Raw genomic sequence first — 16,081 nt, 5'->3', positions numbered from 1 at the left:
TCATTGCGGTTTGATTGCACGACTAGGTCCAGCGAGTAATACGGCGATGCCGCAGAGATTACAGACAGAAAGCTACGAATTTATGGAACAGGGAAAACATTCGCGTTCGCAGCAAAACGCCGAATACTTGTATGCATGGCCACCGTGGCTTTTTTTCTAAAAATATCGAATACTGGAAACTGGGTCGTTTTGGTTATATCAATGCCTGAAGAAAATTTCGAAAATAAAATGTCGCCTGAAATGTACACTGCTATCAAAATGGATCTCTCATACGTCAGGAAAAAAAAAAGAAAAAAAATTGACAGCTTGATGTAACGATGGTGATGTATTTTGGAATGATGCCAACCGAAAAAAGTTTGACTTGTTAAAATATCGAAATAATAAATGAAGTAATCTAATCGTGAAAACTCGAGCGGAAAAAATAACGGATAAATACACTGTATATCGCATATTATAACAATAAGATAGCACTGATATACGCGAGCTACGTGCGAAGAGATAGCATCTGACCTTTCGCCTTATTCCGTGAGAACTGCATCTTAGCACCTCCGTAACCTCGGCACGCGAATCGAATCTAAGAAAGCCCACTAGCGACTGAAACTCATGAAACTGCTAGCGAAGTTTTAGTTAGATTAGTAACTTAATGCGTGTTTATTGTCTTAACGAGTATCTATAATATTTCCGAGAACGTGATGTTCGCGATTGTTCCAAGGATAAGCGTAAACCACACGCGTGGCCACTTGGTTGATTGAGTTGCATTAAATATCCAGAGCAAAAGTAGAATGGCACAACGCGCCAATTAATTCATTACAACACTCGAGTGCGCTATTTTACTTCATACGCTTGACAGATAATGTGTGCAAGAATATGTCAATGACAAATAACGGTAAAAGATTTTACTGTTTAAAAAAATTGTAAAAAAAAATTAATGAAAAAAATAGCATCCTATGTATTTCTAATTTCGCTTTAAAAGCACGTTAAGGGCAATGCTTGCGCATCGCCATTCGGCGAGCAATAATAAGGGAAAATGAATGCAAACAGAAATGGAGCAAACTTAAGAAAAGTGAGAACAGCCCGCTAGACAGCACAGCTAGTGGGTCGACCGGTAGCAAGGGTAGCTGGCGAAATCGCAGGATACCGGTTCTACGCGTCAGTACGCTGTCAGAGGACGCAAGCGCGCTCGCGCCCCTTATCGAGTTCGAGAGCAAAAGCGACGGCTGCTATGGTGGTGGTGGCGGCCTTGGTAATGGTGGAGGTGTATCTGTACACGGCACGGTACACAGGGGGAAGATACGCGGCACAGAAGGGTGGAATGGTTATAGGTGGCGGCACACAGTCGAGTCGCGAGATAGAGGGGATCGGCGGCGTGAGAGAGAGCGCGAGAGGAAGAGAAACCGACGGAAGGGTAGAAAGACGAAGCCGCGGGGGTGGTGGAGCGAGGAGAAGGTGGACGGAGAGGGTGGCGGGCGAGCGCAGCTACGAGTCGCGAGCGCCGCAGTGTTTGTCAGTCCTTCGTATGGACATCACGTTCGACGAGACTGATAGTACCCCGCCGGTATTGGCATCCGTATATAAGCCATTATAACGCTCTTCGGTGACATCCATCATCGTCGCTGGTCGATCGCGTGTCAATTCCGTCCCCGCGTAGATGAACCCGCGGCCGCGGCACGCGACTTCGCGATCCCCGCCGATACCGCCGCCGTCGTCGCCGTCGACTCGTCGCTCCGTCCACGAGCGGACGAGTGGCGTCGCGAGATCTCTACGCACCGCGGACGAGATGTGAAGACGTCGCCTTGGAAGCGATGTGGCTTCCGTTGGTGCTGCTCGCCTTGATGGCGAGCGGTTCCGCCTGTCCGGATCTCTGCGAGTGCCATCAAAATGACATCGCGAAGGAAGATGCGCCGGCTTTGTTAGACGTGACGTGTCGCGGACGCGTACCCGGCCTAACGGAAATGCCCGCGGAAGTGAGAAGTTTGTTGGTGGATAGCGTCGAGGCGGCCGACATCGCCGTCTTCTTCGACGATCTCGAGACTGCCGACTTGGTGAACGATTTCGGAATGATCGGCGCTTCGGCGGATAATCCGAAGACGAACGATACGTCGGCGACGAATGACACGTCGGAGATGAACGATACATCGTCGGACGAGCTGAGAAACACAACGGAGACTCTACCGTACTTAGTCGAGTTCGCAGTGACAAATTGCTCGTTGGTGTCCTTGAACGCGTCGTGGCGCGGTCTCGAGCGTTTGAGATCGTTAAATCTGTCGTGTAACAACTTGCCGCGAATAAAAAATGTGTTACCGATAAGCACGATGAATCTCAGCGAGCTAACATGCCTCGATCTGTCGGATAACTCGCTGTCGGACATAAGTGTCGGGTCTTTCAGGACGCTTGTCGGCCTCGTGCGATTGAGTTTACGCAAAAACGCGATCGCCACGGTGCACGAGAACGCGTTTCGCGGTCTCGACCGGCTGGAATTTCTCGATCTGTCGGACAACAGGTTGGCGGACTTGCCGGATAGCGCGCTCACGCCGCTCTACTCCCTGCAGAAACTCGATCTCAGCGGCAACCAGCTGCAAGTTTTAGGCGCCAGGTGGTTCGAAAGTCTCGATAGATTGAGGGAACTCGATGTCTCGCGAAATGGATTGGCCAGAGCGGCCTCGGGCACGCTGCAACCGTTATCGGGACTGTCTGTCCTAAGACTCGCGGAAAATCCGCTGAAAGAGAGGGATGTATCGCTATTATTAGGTACCGGAAGAAGATTGGAGACAGTCGACGCATCGCGCACCGGATTGGCGAGAGTTCCGGCCGCTCTAACGAGATCGGTGAGGGCTCTGAGACTCGCCGGCAATCGACTGACTACTATTCGCAGCGGCGATTTGGACAGCTACCCTCTGCTACGTATGCTAGATATCGCCGACAATCGTCTGATGGATATCGAGAACGACGCTCTAGGACGATTGGAGGTTTTGGAGGAGCTTGATCTGTCTGGTAACATTTTGTCAAAGGTGCCGGGAAGTTTACCGAGCAGTCTGACGGTATTGAAACTGCAGCGAAACGCAATAATCGCGCTGCAGCTCGACGATCTCAATGGGCTGTACAATCTGCGATCGTTAATATTGAACGATAACGACATTGGCGAGATCGAAGTGGGCGCGCTCGGTCAACTGCCTCTGCTCGCTGAGCTGGATCTATCCGATAATCCTATCAAAGCGTTATCAACTAATACCCTAAGTGGACCGGGTAATCTGGCCAAGCTCCGGATGTCGGGGTTAACGTCGCTCGAACGACACCAGGAAGAACAAAGTGACATGGCGTTCCCAGTGCCAACCCCAGAGAGACTAATAACGCTGGATGTGTCCCGCAGTCCGGTACTCGCGGGACAATTACTAGCGGATGACGCGGCACTGTCCGCCTGCAAGAGCTTGATAGAGCTGAATCTCTCGGCGACCAACATCAGCACCGTCAGATCCGATCTGGCGTACAAGTTACCGCAGCTGCGCGTTCTTAGGCTCAGCGAGAACCATTGGAACTGCACGGAAGAGCTCTACTGGCTAGGCGAGTGGATCAGGCAGCACCGCGAGTCGAATCAGCAGCACAGCCCGGCCCAGTGTTCCGGTCCGCGAAAAATGGCGGGATTATTTTTACACGAGCTACCACCGCCGCCAAATTTCGTTTCCACGACAGCGGGCGCCGTCATCTCGACGACGACGACGACGACGACGACGGCAACGGCGAGCACATCGGTTACCCTATCTGTCGTCGTCACGCTCGAGCATACGTCGCATACTGATCAGCCAAACGTCACGGTGTCTTCCAATATCGGAGCTGCAAATTCCGATCGCAACGTCACGGATCTTTCCACGCTATCTCACGCAAACGCGAAAACCGAATCGAAAATCAGAACGGCGGCTGACGCGGATGTTTCTCCACCCACGCAAGACGTCTCCACAACAGAAACGTCGTCGAAAAAAGCGCCGCAAGTTTACGAGGCGCCGACGTCCTTCCGCAACGTAACGTCGTCGATGACGCGGACGAGCAGGGAACCGAGTCGAAAGAGCGATAAAACAAATCGTATCTCGATGGATCAGAATTTAATCAAGCACGCCGTCATCCCGGCCTCTCGAGCGCCGAGCGCCGACCCCAAGCTATCCATTACGGAGATGGAAGACGCGGTGTCGCGCTCGCAAACTTTCGATAACCGGGGCGACAGTGGGGTGGAAAAAAAAAGTAGAATGAGCAAACCTGCCGCGTCGAGTAGTATCGGCGAGAGCGCCTCGTCCGAAGCGTCGACGAACATGGAGAAAAAAAGCGCCGAGAAGTACGCGAGCAGAATAAACGCGACGCGGGAGAACGCGGTGCTAGACGATCGCGACGCGAAGACGATAGCGGAAGAACTGAATAGTCGAGCGACCGATTCCGGTGCTAGAGTATCCGAGGCTCTATCCGCCGGTGCTCATCCCGGGATGCTGGTGCTAGTCGGCGCGGCTCTAGGCGCCGTCGCGGCGCTGACTGTCGTCCTCTCGCGAAGAGCGACGGTGCACCGGACGGACAGGTATCATCGTCACGAGAATATCGAGGTGCACACTCTCACGCCTACTACGGAGCTTTGGTGACCGGAGTCGGAACACGTCCAACTGTTCGAGAGAGACAGGCGATCGAATGCTAAAAATCGCGATCAAGAAGCGTCGGTGCCGCCCGATCGGTCGCCGAAATCACGATTGGTCGACGTGTGTTTGAAAAAAATTTTGAAATAACTCACGGGTGATGTCATGCGTAGTTTTGTCATTGTGAAACGAGATCTAAGTGGATCTGCCGATCAGTCTAACTAAAGTGTTAATCGGAAAGTTCGGAGGATCCTCCTGACTGCGGAAACCACGAGAGAGGGACGAGCGACTAAACGTCGAAGTTGCAAACGAGATACTCCGAACTGATCCGTATCGCTTCGGAAACCGCCAATACGCTACGGATTACCAAGCAATTTTGCAAAAAAATAACAAATTATTCAGACGTGACTTAAAACTTCCGCAATCTACAAATGGAAAAGCGAACGACCGTCGGGAGACTATCGAGACTGTCGAAAATCTACAGTGCATAATTAAAGACAGATATTCATATGACTATCTAACGGTATAAACAAGTGTTACTTCTACAAGCAATCGCAAGTTACTTCTAATCGCATATCTGGTTAATCAAATTCTTTGCAAATCCCATACGACTCATTATGTAAAATCATTCAGATGTCGATATCGGTACAGTATCTACTCAACGAAAATTATCCGATGATAACACTGTTCAAACTCCATCAACGACGGAGATGCGAACGTCAAGTGCTGTAACCAAGACGTTAAAAGCACGGACGAGGATCACCGCGCCATTTCGTATAAATTCTGACGTATATAAACACATCCGAAACTGCAACATGCGTCGTCCGCCGGGAAATATACTGGATGCATACCGCGAACTAAAAACTCGGGGAAAAATCGCGTGCAGAAAATTCGACACAATTTCGTATGTACATCGCAATGGATCGACGCCGCACTGAAACCTCAATTTCCTTCATAATAAATGCCAATCGTAGAAAGAAACGAATAAATAAATAAAAAAAGCAAAAAAAAAAAAAGAAAAACTGAATATATTCGCGTGAGAACTCTAAACCCGTCAAAATCCTCGACGTCGGTGTTTGTATTCTGATCTCGGTATCGCGCATAGGCGGCCATCGCAGACGTGTCATAATCGAGTGGCAATAATCACGAACGAGCGGGCTTACCGATTTAGCTAATTGGCTGGGGTCAGACCGATAAATTGGACACAGTGACAATAATAATGGTTTACACGCCGCGCTTCAAGAGCTTGACTCTTCGCGGTACGCTCAATTCCTGAGAAGACTATATTGTGAAATGAAGTGCGAGTGTAATAAAAGTAGGAAGAGAAAGCATAAGACTAGAAAAAAGATAGAAAAACGTGGACATGGTAAAGATGCAGATAGGGCAGCGCCAAAATAATGCAGAATGTAGGAGTGGAGGGGCGAGAAATTCGCGGTGGCAAATAGTATGCTTGAATGATAAAACCAGATGGGAAGCGAGAGCGACTGCTAGACGGAAAAACTTTTATCGAACGGCGTGTGTGTGTGTGTGCGTGTGCGTGCGTCTGTATGCGCGAAGGAGAGATCGAGAGAATCGAGTGAACGTAAAAGAGAGAAAGAAGAGAGAAAGAGAGAAAGAAAATTCGAGACATTTTCTCGAATGCAGCAAAACGGGATGTACAGAAATATTGCTTCCGTACTTAATTTCACTAAGCTTGGTGAGCTCTGTCGAGACTTCTTAACAAATACAAAAACGAAAGAAAGAATGCGTGCAAGCGAGGGGGGAGAGAGAGAGAGAGAGAGAGAGAGAGAGAGAGAGAGAGAGAGAGAGAGAGAGAGAGAGAGAGAGAGAGAGAGAGAAATGGAAAAGGGAGAGAGTGAGAGCGAGAGAAAGAGAGAGAAAGAGCAGATAGATAAATAACGAAGAGGCTAAATATTATCTTTCTTAAAATAACCAGTGTCAAAGTAATGCTATAATAATAAACCGATGTACAAAGATGTTTGTTTCCCGACTTCTTTTTTCTTTGCCTTCATCTAATTATTAGTTCTATATTCATCGCGCATAAAACAGATATCTCGAATACAGTGTTCATATGTGTATAGTATGAAAAATAGTATGAAAAAGATATTCGCATAAATGTTTTTAAAAAATTATTGTAAAAAGATTTTACTTTATAAAATATTATTAATATTGTAAAAAGGATATGCGTTTCATTCTAAATAGAAGATAAATGTAATCTTCAAAAATAATCTTCATTATTGTATAACAGGATAAATGTTTAAACTCGTACTTTTATGTTAGTTTGACTATGAATTGGGTGATATAATAATTTTTATCATTTTGTGAATTTTTATCAAAGACAAACATTAAAATAATTTATACACAGTAAATATGTATTAACATATTGAAGTACTGGTAAGTACTTGTCATTGTTAATTGCATTAGATATGCATCTCTGTATTTACATGCCACAAACATCTCGCATTATATTTTGACTAATTAAACTGCCAAAATAGTTTCTCTGATTTACCAATGTCAGATTTATCATTATCGTGCCTGACATATTTTTATTCTATACCGTTTTATTTTATGCAGTAGAAATATTTCTTGTAAATAATATTATGTAATAAATAATAATATGTAAATGCTAACTGTTAAACATATCAAAACAAATTAATCAAAAAAAGGTTTTAGAATTATTATTTTCTAGTTTTTCTCTTTTCAGAAAATAAATGTTATTTGAAAATCTTTTTTTTCTTTCTGCTTTATATTAAAAATATCACTTAACTATTAATAAAATTTTTTATTAGATGTATATAAAACAGAAAAAAATCACATAAAAATTTTTCTCTCTGGAAAGAAAAATACACGCATACATCACGTTTATTTTCGTTCTTGCAAGAATTCAATTTTAATCAGGTTTATATCAGCGTCCCTACAATTTGCCGCACATTAATTAAGGCAACACGAAGCAAGACAAACATTTATCGCATTCATTACAATCTCATTAATTCCAACGATAACCACAAAAAATTCTCTCGCTGTCTTTATCACAACATTATAATGCAAACACTGAATAAAATTAATTAATTAAATTAATTTTAATAAGAATTGGTAATTTAAATTTTTGTAGAGAATATGCATAGTGATAGTCACTCTTCGAAGAGAATATTAATAGACTCCACCGAGAAATTATCTACAGACACTAAAGCTTCGCCCTGCGAAATCGCAGGATCTTGAATTGACGCAAATGCAATTTTATGGATAATCCGAAGCGTTGCCGCTTTACTGGCCTGCGGGAAAATTTCTCAACAACGATAATAATAGTCGGGGCGGCAATAAGGAAAAACGATACTCACGAAGCATATTGAATACAGCGATTCTATAAGACGGCCAACCTTGAGCTTCAGTTTAAATTTTCTATAAAATAACCCATCGTAGAGAGTGCAACTAGGAAATTTAATCACCGTATAGCGGCTCTCGGTTCACCCCAGGGCTACGGAACTGGCAAATTCAGTAACATCTTGCAGAAGTTCGTTATCCCTGCTCTCCCTTGTACCAGCGTCGGTTTACCCAGACGCTCGTACTATTTCGTAATATTGACTTCATCGATGAAAAACAGAATCCAGTTTGGAACTCATCTGCATACCGATCCCAGCGCAATTACTCTCTTCACGCGCATATTGTACGGCGCGCGTTATTGTACCCAACAGCAATGGCCAATGGTCGACCAAAAAAGTCATCAAAAATAAAAACCGACATTGGCGGAAGAATTTTTAATATATCGCATACAAGAACAGCGCAAACAACAACAAACGCAATCGCAATTTGCCATTAAAAGCGTTAAAAAAATTACACGTATGTAAACAGAAAAAAAATATACAAAGCAAGTTATTGATATAAAAAAATAAGATTGATAAAAATCTGATAGTAATGCCCGATAACGTTATTGTAATGTATTTTATTCAATAAGTGCATGCAAAATTGCTAGAAATTGAGCTGACGTTATTTTTTCATAATGCTTTATATTTTAAATCTTAAACTTAGTTAGAGTTCCAATTATATTCGTACCAATTCGTATTGACACGTACAATAAAAAGCATATTGCAATTTCGAACTCAATTTCACATCGATCCCAACACAATTACTCTTTTCCCGATGGGAGATTGCAAGCTACGTTGTTACAATACGGTACATGCCAATCATTACAGTACGGAAAAGTACTTAAAAAGGCTGTTATTCATATTCTATGAGAATAATCAGAGAAATACATAATAAGAGTGAAATTACACGATAAGAGTGAAATTAGTTTGCGTATAAAATGATTTTAATTATTATAAAAATTATTTCAACGTTTTAAACGTTATTTGTATTCTTTAGTTCTTCGCAGGAAATCACATATTATTTAACTCATTGTTTTCTTGGGTAAGAGTATGAAACATTTATGAAGGTAATGAACATTACCTAAATCGCTTAATAATGCGAACAAATTGTCTTTGTGCGTTAATTATTGTCGTTGAGTAAGGTACTTAACAGCCGTGTATAAAATGTATATGAATATGGTGCGATGCACTTTACACACAAGTACCCTTGATTAAATGTACATAGTTATGTTCGCTGTGGTAACGCAGTAGCGCGTCACGCAAACAGGAGACATTTTGTTACGCAAATTGGCCTACGGGTTCACTTGTAGAATTGTTTCGCAAACAGCAAATTCAATCAACCTACTTACCGTCGTCAACCGACTTACGTCATCAACCCGATTTATTATTCATAAAGTTAACAACTTCCTAAATTCGCATTTTCTAAATTTATGCGCGCAATCTCTCTACGCTCTGCCTTCTAAATATTAATATGGTTATTTCTATCAAAATATACAATCGTATTATTGTATTAGCTGACAGCTAAAATTCAAATTAATTTTAATAAGTTTTAATTTTTTAAATTTAGAAACTTTTCTATTCACAGGATGTTTCGCATCGCGGGATAATTTTAATTATTCTACAAAAGTATCGCGTAAAACTGTAAAATTTTAATATTCAGAGAATAAAAAGATCTATTCTCTAATTAAAATATTGCATTTCTACCATTTACATTTTTAATAAAATAGACTTTTGTATACGATAATTCTTTTAATTATTATCTATAGTTTTAAGTTGTCAGGAACACTCCATACATGAATACAAAAGTACTTGACTGTGGCCAATTACCCATTATTAGAGATAGAGTTGACTAAACTAATCCCTGCGGCCGATACAGAAGCACGGATGTTTGCTGTTTCAGCTAGATAGAGAAACGTAACTCTCTGAACACAGTAGCATTGATCGAGAGCCGCATCCTCTATGACACTTTCTGTACAAAGGAGAGAGCACAAACGACGCCAAGGTAAACTAGGTCTTCATGGTAGGAGAAGCGGAGATCTCCTACACATCGCGTCTCCGATCGCCGCAAACCGCCCTTCTCGTTGCGCTCTTTCCGATCGCATGCTCCCGCAAGCTTTGTGGTCTTTTTATTCGCCTCCGGTCTCCTCGTATTACCTGCCACGGAATTCTAGAGGTGATCTAACGAACCGATCTCACGGACCGATTGACGTCTAAGTAATTAAATGAAAATATTTCTAACCACTTAACGGAGAATGCAGATCTGAAACGATTACTAATTCCCGATTGTTCTAATCTCTAGAAAAAAAAGAGATCTAAAGAAATCATGTTCGTATAAACGAAATTTTCTGTCACATAAACGGAATCAGAGAAAGAACAGTATATAAGATAAAGTTTCTCGAAGTGGATTAGAAAAAAATCCCTCGCAACAGATGGAGTATACTTTATACAACGATACTTTCGCGAGTGTATCTCATTCGGAAAACTTATAGGTACGTGTGTTTGAAATAAAGTACAAGTGAGACAATCGGAGAAGAAAAAGAGCAACGCGGATTTTTCCGCCGGCCGTGCAAGAAATTTCTACCGCGATACACCGGAACTTTATGCCAGTTTTACTAGTTCTACAGACGTAAAGTTTTTTTTTTACAGTGCCGCTAGTACTTTATAAAATATTATAAAAATTTGCAAGCGTGGTCGCGAGCCAATGGTACGCCTTAGGGAATTATTGAAATAACTGCTTTTGTTCCATCCACCGCGCGCCGTGAGAAGAAATATGCGATTAAAGCCGCGCTAATAAATTTAAAGATAGAAGTATCCTCGGCGGAAGCGATACGCTTCTATTAATGTGAAAAAAAAATAATGAAAAAATTTTAATGGACAAATAATAGCTGCCACGATATCTCACATAACAGCAAATTCATCCGGCAAAAGTCGAAAACCGAAATTTATGATCATGTATCGTATTTTTTCATTAAAGTAGTGCAGAAAATCCTATTAATTAAATAAATGTACATATGATAGTCAATAGCCTTTGTATGCATATTTTAATTGTATATCCCACGCTCGCGTGTGACAGATAAATGTAAATTCCTTCTTTCTGAATATGCAATGTTTCAAAAGCTCGCACCCGACAACAACCGTTATTTTCTACCATACTTTTTGGGAATGATTGACGAGCTTAAGCGCCAGTGCTCTGAAAAATAATTAGCTGCACTAATTGACTCCATTATTTACGTGGAAATAACCTCGCCATCCCCGACGGAAAAATTCGGATTACAATGACGGCCTGAAAACGAGAATATCACATAAGCACGCATAGACGCTCGCATACATACGCATCTAAGTGGTGGCTGCTAAGGTTGCTCGACTGTTGGAATAATTGGAATTGATCGTTGTGGAAATGCCTCTTCTATATCCTTCTGTTTCGTGATCCTTTTATTCCCCGCAACCCTTTTAACTAATCTAGCTTCGTTTAACTAGCATCGAGAACTACAGACACACATCCGTCTTCTTAAAATTCTTAAAAAGTTCAAAATTTTTTAATCAATGCGCGTGATTTTATATTGTGTGCTTTAATATCATCATCACAATTGATATTAAAATAATAATAATAATATATTATATTAATATTATATTATATTACAATATTAATATATTATAATGTGGTGAAATGCAAGGCAATAATTATTTTAATAACTTTTTTCTACATGCTAACGCGAAAAACGTATGTGACACTCAATTTTTGCGTCAAATGTCTAGCTAATAAAATATACGATTTTTTTGGAGGAACATTCATTATGTCGAAACAAGTGGCGATTTTCCGGCACTCTATTAACGGATTACCATTACCGTTTCTGTAAAAAGAGAGAAAGTCGTAACGACCGTTTCGACAATTCTACACATGCCTGTAATTCAAATGGCGACCACGTTTACAACGGTGATTCCGCCAGCCACAGATTTACTGTCACGTACACGTTTTATTGGATGCCGTATTTGATACTTTACGCTTTTGATCTTTACCACAACGTATGTACAGAATGGCATACTATTGTTATATGCATATGCAAATGCTTTGTAATGATTTATCAATTAATTCCGTATCAACATCAATTCATTTTAGTTTTTCGAAATGTCCAAGCAAAAAATATGCTTTTCAAATTCCGTTTTTTATCTTATTCCAAAGCTGAAACTTGTTACACAATTGGCATACAATTTGTTTGGATATAAATTTGGATTTAAACTGAAAAGAGAATAGTCAAAACTTGCTGATATGAGCAAATGTTTCGCGAGCGCAGTCAGGATAATTTCACGCCTTCGAGTTGAGATTTGATCCGACGTTTTTTCTGCAGTAAATGCAACTGCTGCCGTCTGTTAAATTGCGGCAAGCCACGAAAAATACGCACGGTCAATCGATTTATTCCCTCATATATTTCAGGATTACGAAAGTCCGAGGTCGAAATCTCCAGGAATATTTACGACCTGACCTGCCCAACGATACATCAAGTGATAAAACCGGGGGAATCGACTTTTTTTTAATATCGAGCAGCGAAGAGTAACGCAAATAAAGATTGCGCCAAATCCCAGAATGATGCAAGTGACATATGTACTTACATGCTATTTAAAGTAAAGTGCAGGGTACGTCTTCTCATAAAATAAGAAATATATTAATGTCAATCCTATTTACGATACGCTATAAATGTAAAATTCTATGCAAAATTTTATTAAAGCATATTTGTGATATGTTATTGCTTTGAACATTACTATTCAGAGTAAGTGAAACGTAAGTAAACGTGCAAAAAAATAAAATTTATTTTTTCTTTCTTAAAGTTATATTATAATTGATTAAACTTCTTGATTGCCTCAAAAGAAAATGAGCAAGATTTTAATTTTAAGATCTGTGAAGCTGGCATCACAAAATGCGAAGTTTTATAAAACTTATGTAACATTTAATTGTCCACAATTTGACTATATTTGTCCATACAACATAATTTTTTTGTCCCTTTGCAAAAAAAAGTTACGTACAAACACACAAGAAATTGAAAACAAAATTTTGTTATAAACACATCTAAATGCTTTTTTTTCAATTTTTTTGTTAGTGTATAACTTTTTTTCGGCAAAATAGACAAAAAATTATATATCGATAAATATCGTCAAATTGTGGACAATAAAATGCCGCACAAGTTTTAAAAGTTCACATTTTAGAGTGCCAGCTTCACAGTCCTAATGTTTTATGAGAAAAGAAATAAAAACGTAAATATAATAATATGATGATTACCAAATTTCCGTTTAGAGCTTATAATATTTGCAGAGAACTTGTGATTATTGCCTTAATACTGAAATTCTCGAAATGACTATTCTCATCCAAAGCACTCTCCCGATTTAAGTGCCTAGGATTATGTGAATGGTTTTACTGCAGTTATAACTTTATATTTCAGATTAAAATGTGCATGAAAAGAAAAAAAATTCTAAATCGTATTGAAGAAAATGCAATTGAGTTAAAGACCAAATTTTAACAGACTTAATTATACAACTTTTCTTAAAATATTTGATAATGTAATGTTAATTTAATACGATTATTTTAAGTATTATATCATTATGAAGAAAATGTACAGTTAAATTATCAATTCGACGTATTATTATTTCCCTTCAATATTTTCGGATTTAACATTTTTAAATACATACAGAAAACAATCATTTTTTAAACTGAAAAAACCTGTTTATTTAAATAATAATGTTGCTCAGCTCTATTTAAAATTCGTGAAACGCATGTTTATACAAGCTACATTTCCCGAGATGTAAGTTACTTTGTAGGATGTAGTAGATCTCATTTGCATGCTCGAGAAAATGTATGTCGCATGCTGTATTTCGAGAAATAAATTGATATTTTATCTCTCATAAAATAACATGCATTTGAGAGAAAATTAAAAGGGAATTGCTAATTGCTATGATTTTGAACTACTTATAACACAATTAGCGGTCACGTCGGTTTTTTTTTTCGAAAATACTTATTCAAGATTAATGAGAATAATGGACATTTCGAATCGAAGATACTAAAGACCTATCGGTCACATATTTCGCGAGTTTCATAGGCAAGTCGTTTTTAGCGCGAATTTAATTGACGTTGGCCCTGCCACGCGATTGAAGCTGATTATTAATTATTCCGTCGCGCCATTTGCAGAACGGCAAAAGAAATAAAAATTATTGAAGGATGGAAGCGGAGCCAGTGAGCGACGCTGATTTTCGTTAGCAAACGATTTCTCGCACAACGGCGTAAAAAAGCACGACGTGCTGAAAATTAATTGGCGATAGCCATCAGAACGGAGCGGAAAAAATCGCAGAAGCAAACATTTATAAAATATATTCAAGTAATGATCCATCTACGAACAATACACATTATATATCATATTTATGTATAATAAGATGTAATACTATATTTTGTACCACATTTATGCGTTGGTAAAATATAATAGAACGTTATTAAGCTACTTTAATTAATATTATTAAAATTGTTGTCATTTTATGGCACGACAATAAAAGTTTGCAAAAATTTTTAGTATGCTGAATAACTTAAAAAAAATAAAAAAAATAAAAAAGGATTTAGCACGGCTGAAAACAATCCGCCCTTCTTTGATAAAAAGCTAGCGCGCATTATGAAGATGAGAGAAACAAGATATTAAATCTTATCTGATCATTCTGTGACGGGAAAGGATTTGCGTTCGTTCCTCGAACTGAAGAAGTAGGAACCGTTATTTGTTACTAGGATCTGTATTGTGCGGAGATATTATTCGCTTCGCGATAAAAACGAGTCTGTCGGGGACGAGTATAAATTCGACGCAGACACGGAAAAGGGGCACGAAGTAAGCAAAATATTCTCATTCGTATATACGTTATAAATATGACATCCACGGTACATTAGATATAAATTCGAGAAGATACAACCGTATTTTCTACTAGATTTAAAGCACCGTGGAAAAAAAATAAAGGGTGGGAGTGTCAAATGATGAGAAATTTCTTCGCAGTTCAACGCCTTTGTAAGCCGCCTACAGAAGAAAATTGGAAATGGTTTTAATGAAAATATCATTTGCAATACAAATTCTACATGAAAAGAGTATTTGCAATAAAAATTTGATTTGCCCTTCATAAAAATAGCAAACGTCACACATAAAATATTATATATTAAACATTAACGTATTAAATATTTGTGTTGAATTAATTTAGAGTAAAATATTTTAAGCCAGATTGACAAAAAAGTAAAATGCCATTTCCAATTGGTCCTCTATTTTAAGTAATAATTAATATCAGCAGTACATCACACGCATTTAAAAAATATCAATAACGTTTCGACAGATAAATCGGATATCATCTCTTTTTAGATTCATCATTGAAAAATATTCTACATCTATCCCCGTGTTCGCAATTATCCGGATCGGTCCTATCTGCGCGCACATGTGCGATGAAAGTTTATAGTTTCTAAGCCGCGAAAAATAGCCACGGCAATGAAGAAATACGAGATGGAATCTTGTCAAGAAGAATTTTCAGTAACGGTCGCTAACGGAAAGCCGCGAACTTTCATCCAAGACTTCGTAACTCTCTCACGTCTCTGTTTTAAGCCATCTTCGTGGCGTACGGTCTTTACGATTTCCCGAACCGTGGATCAGATTAAAGTAAAGCTCTGCAACAGTTTTCCAGCTTCTCTTTCTTCTCCTGCCTCGTCTCATTGTTGTAGTATATGATATTGCCACCGAGCACTTATTCGATTCGATCGCAGAAGAATTACGTAAATCGTATAGATTATGTCATCGTCGAAATTCCATCAATTTTAGCATAAATCTCGTCGCTGACGTTTAAAACACCGCGGCAATCCCTTTTTCTCACCCATCTATAAGCGACGTGGTAACAAAAATTTAATTAATATTTCACAGATATGTTCACGCGCGCGCCCGCGTTGGAGAGCGATAAATTTCCATTTGAAAGCGGCTCTTTGATTCTGCATTCGATTACGGAAAATCTTTAGAGAACGCTACATGGACTGCACAAACAGCTATTGAAGAAAATGGTGAATGGATGGCATATACTCGCAGAATTTTCAGAAAGATCCTTTGTCAAGGAGACCCC

At 39.8% G+C, this 16,081-nt stretch overlaps 2 protein-coding genes across 4 annotated transcripts in view; one reads left to right on the top strand and one right to left on the bottom strand.

Moving 5' to 3' along the window:
• Window positions 1-16,081, bottom strand: part of LOC105672163 (circadian regulator timeout) — a 96,570-nt gene that overhangs the window by 56,250 nt on the left and 24,239 nt on the right. The window lies entirely within an intron of this gene.
• On the top strand, window positions 1,466-6,583 carry LOC105672164 (uncharacterized). Its single transcript, XM_012366903.2, has one exon. The coding sequence runs from the start codon at window positions 1,803-1,805 to the stop codon at window positions 4,614-4,616; it is 2,814 nt and encodes a 937-aa protein (XP_012222326.1). The 5' UTR covers window positions 1,466-1,802; the 3' UTR covers window positions 4,617-6,583.

This window comes from Linepithema humile, chromosome 4 (genome assembly GCF_040581485.1).
Source record: "Linepithema humile isolate Giens D197 chromosome 4, Lhum_UNIL_v1.0, whole genome shotgun sequence".
Taxonomy (NCBI): Eukaryota; Metazoa; Arthropoda; class Insecta; order Hymenoptera; family Formicidae; genus Linepithema; species Linepithema humile.
The sequence above is the reverse complement of the archived record's forward strand: the minus strand, read 5'-3'. Positions and strand labels throughout refer to the sequence as shown.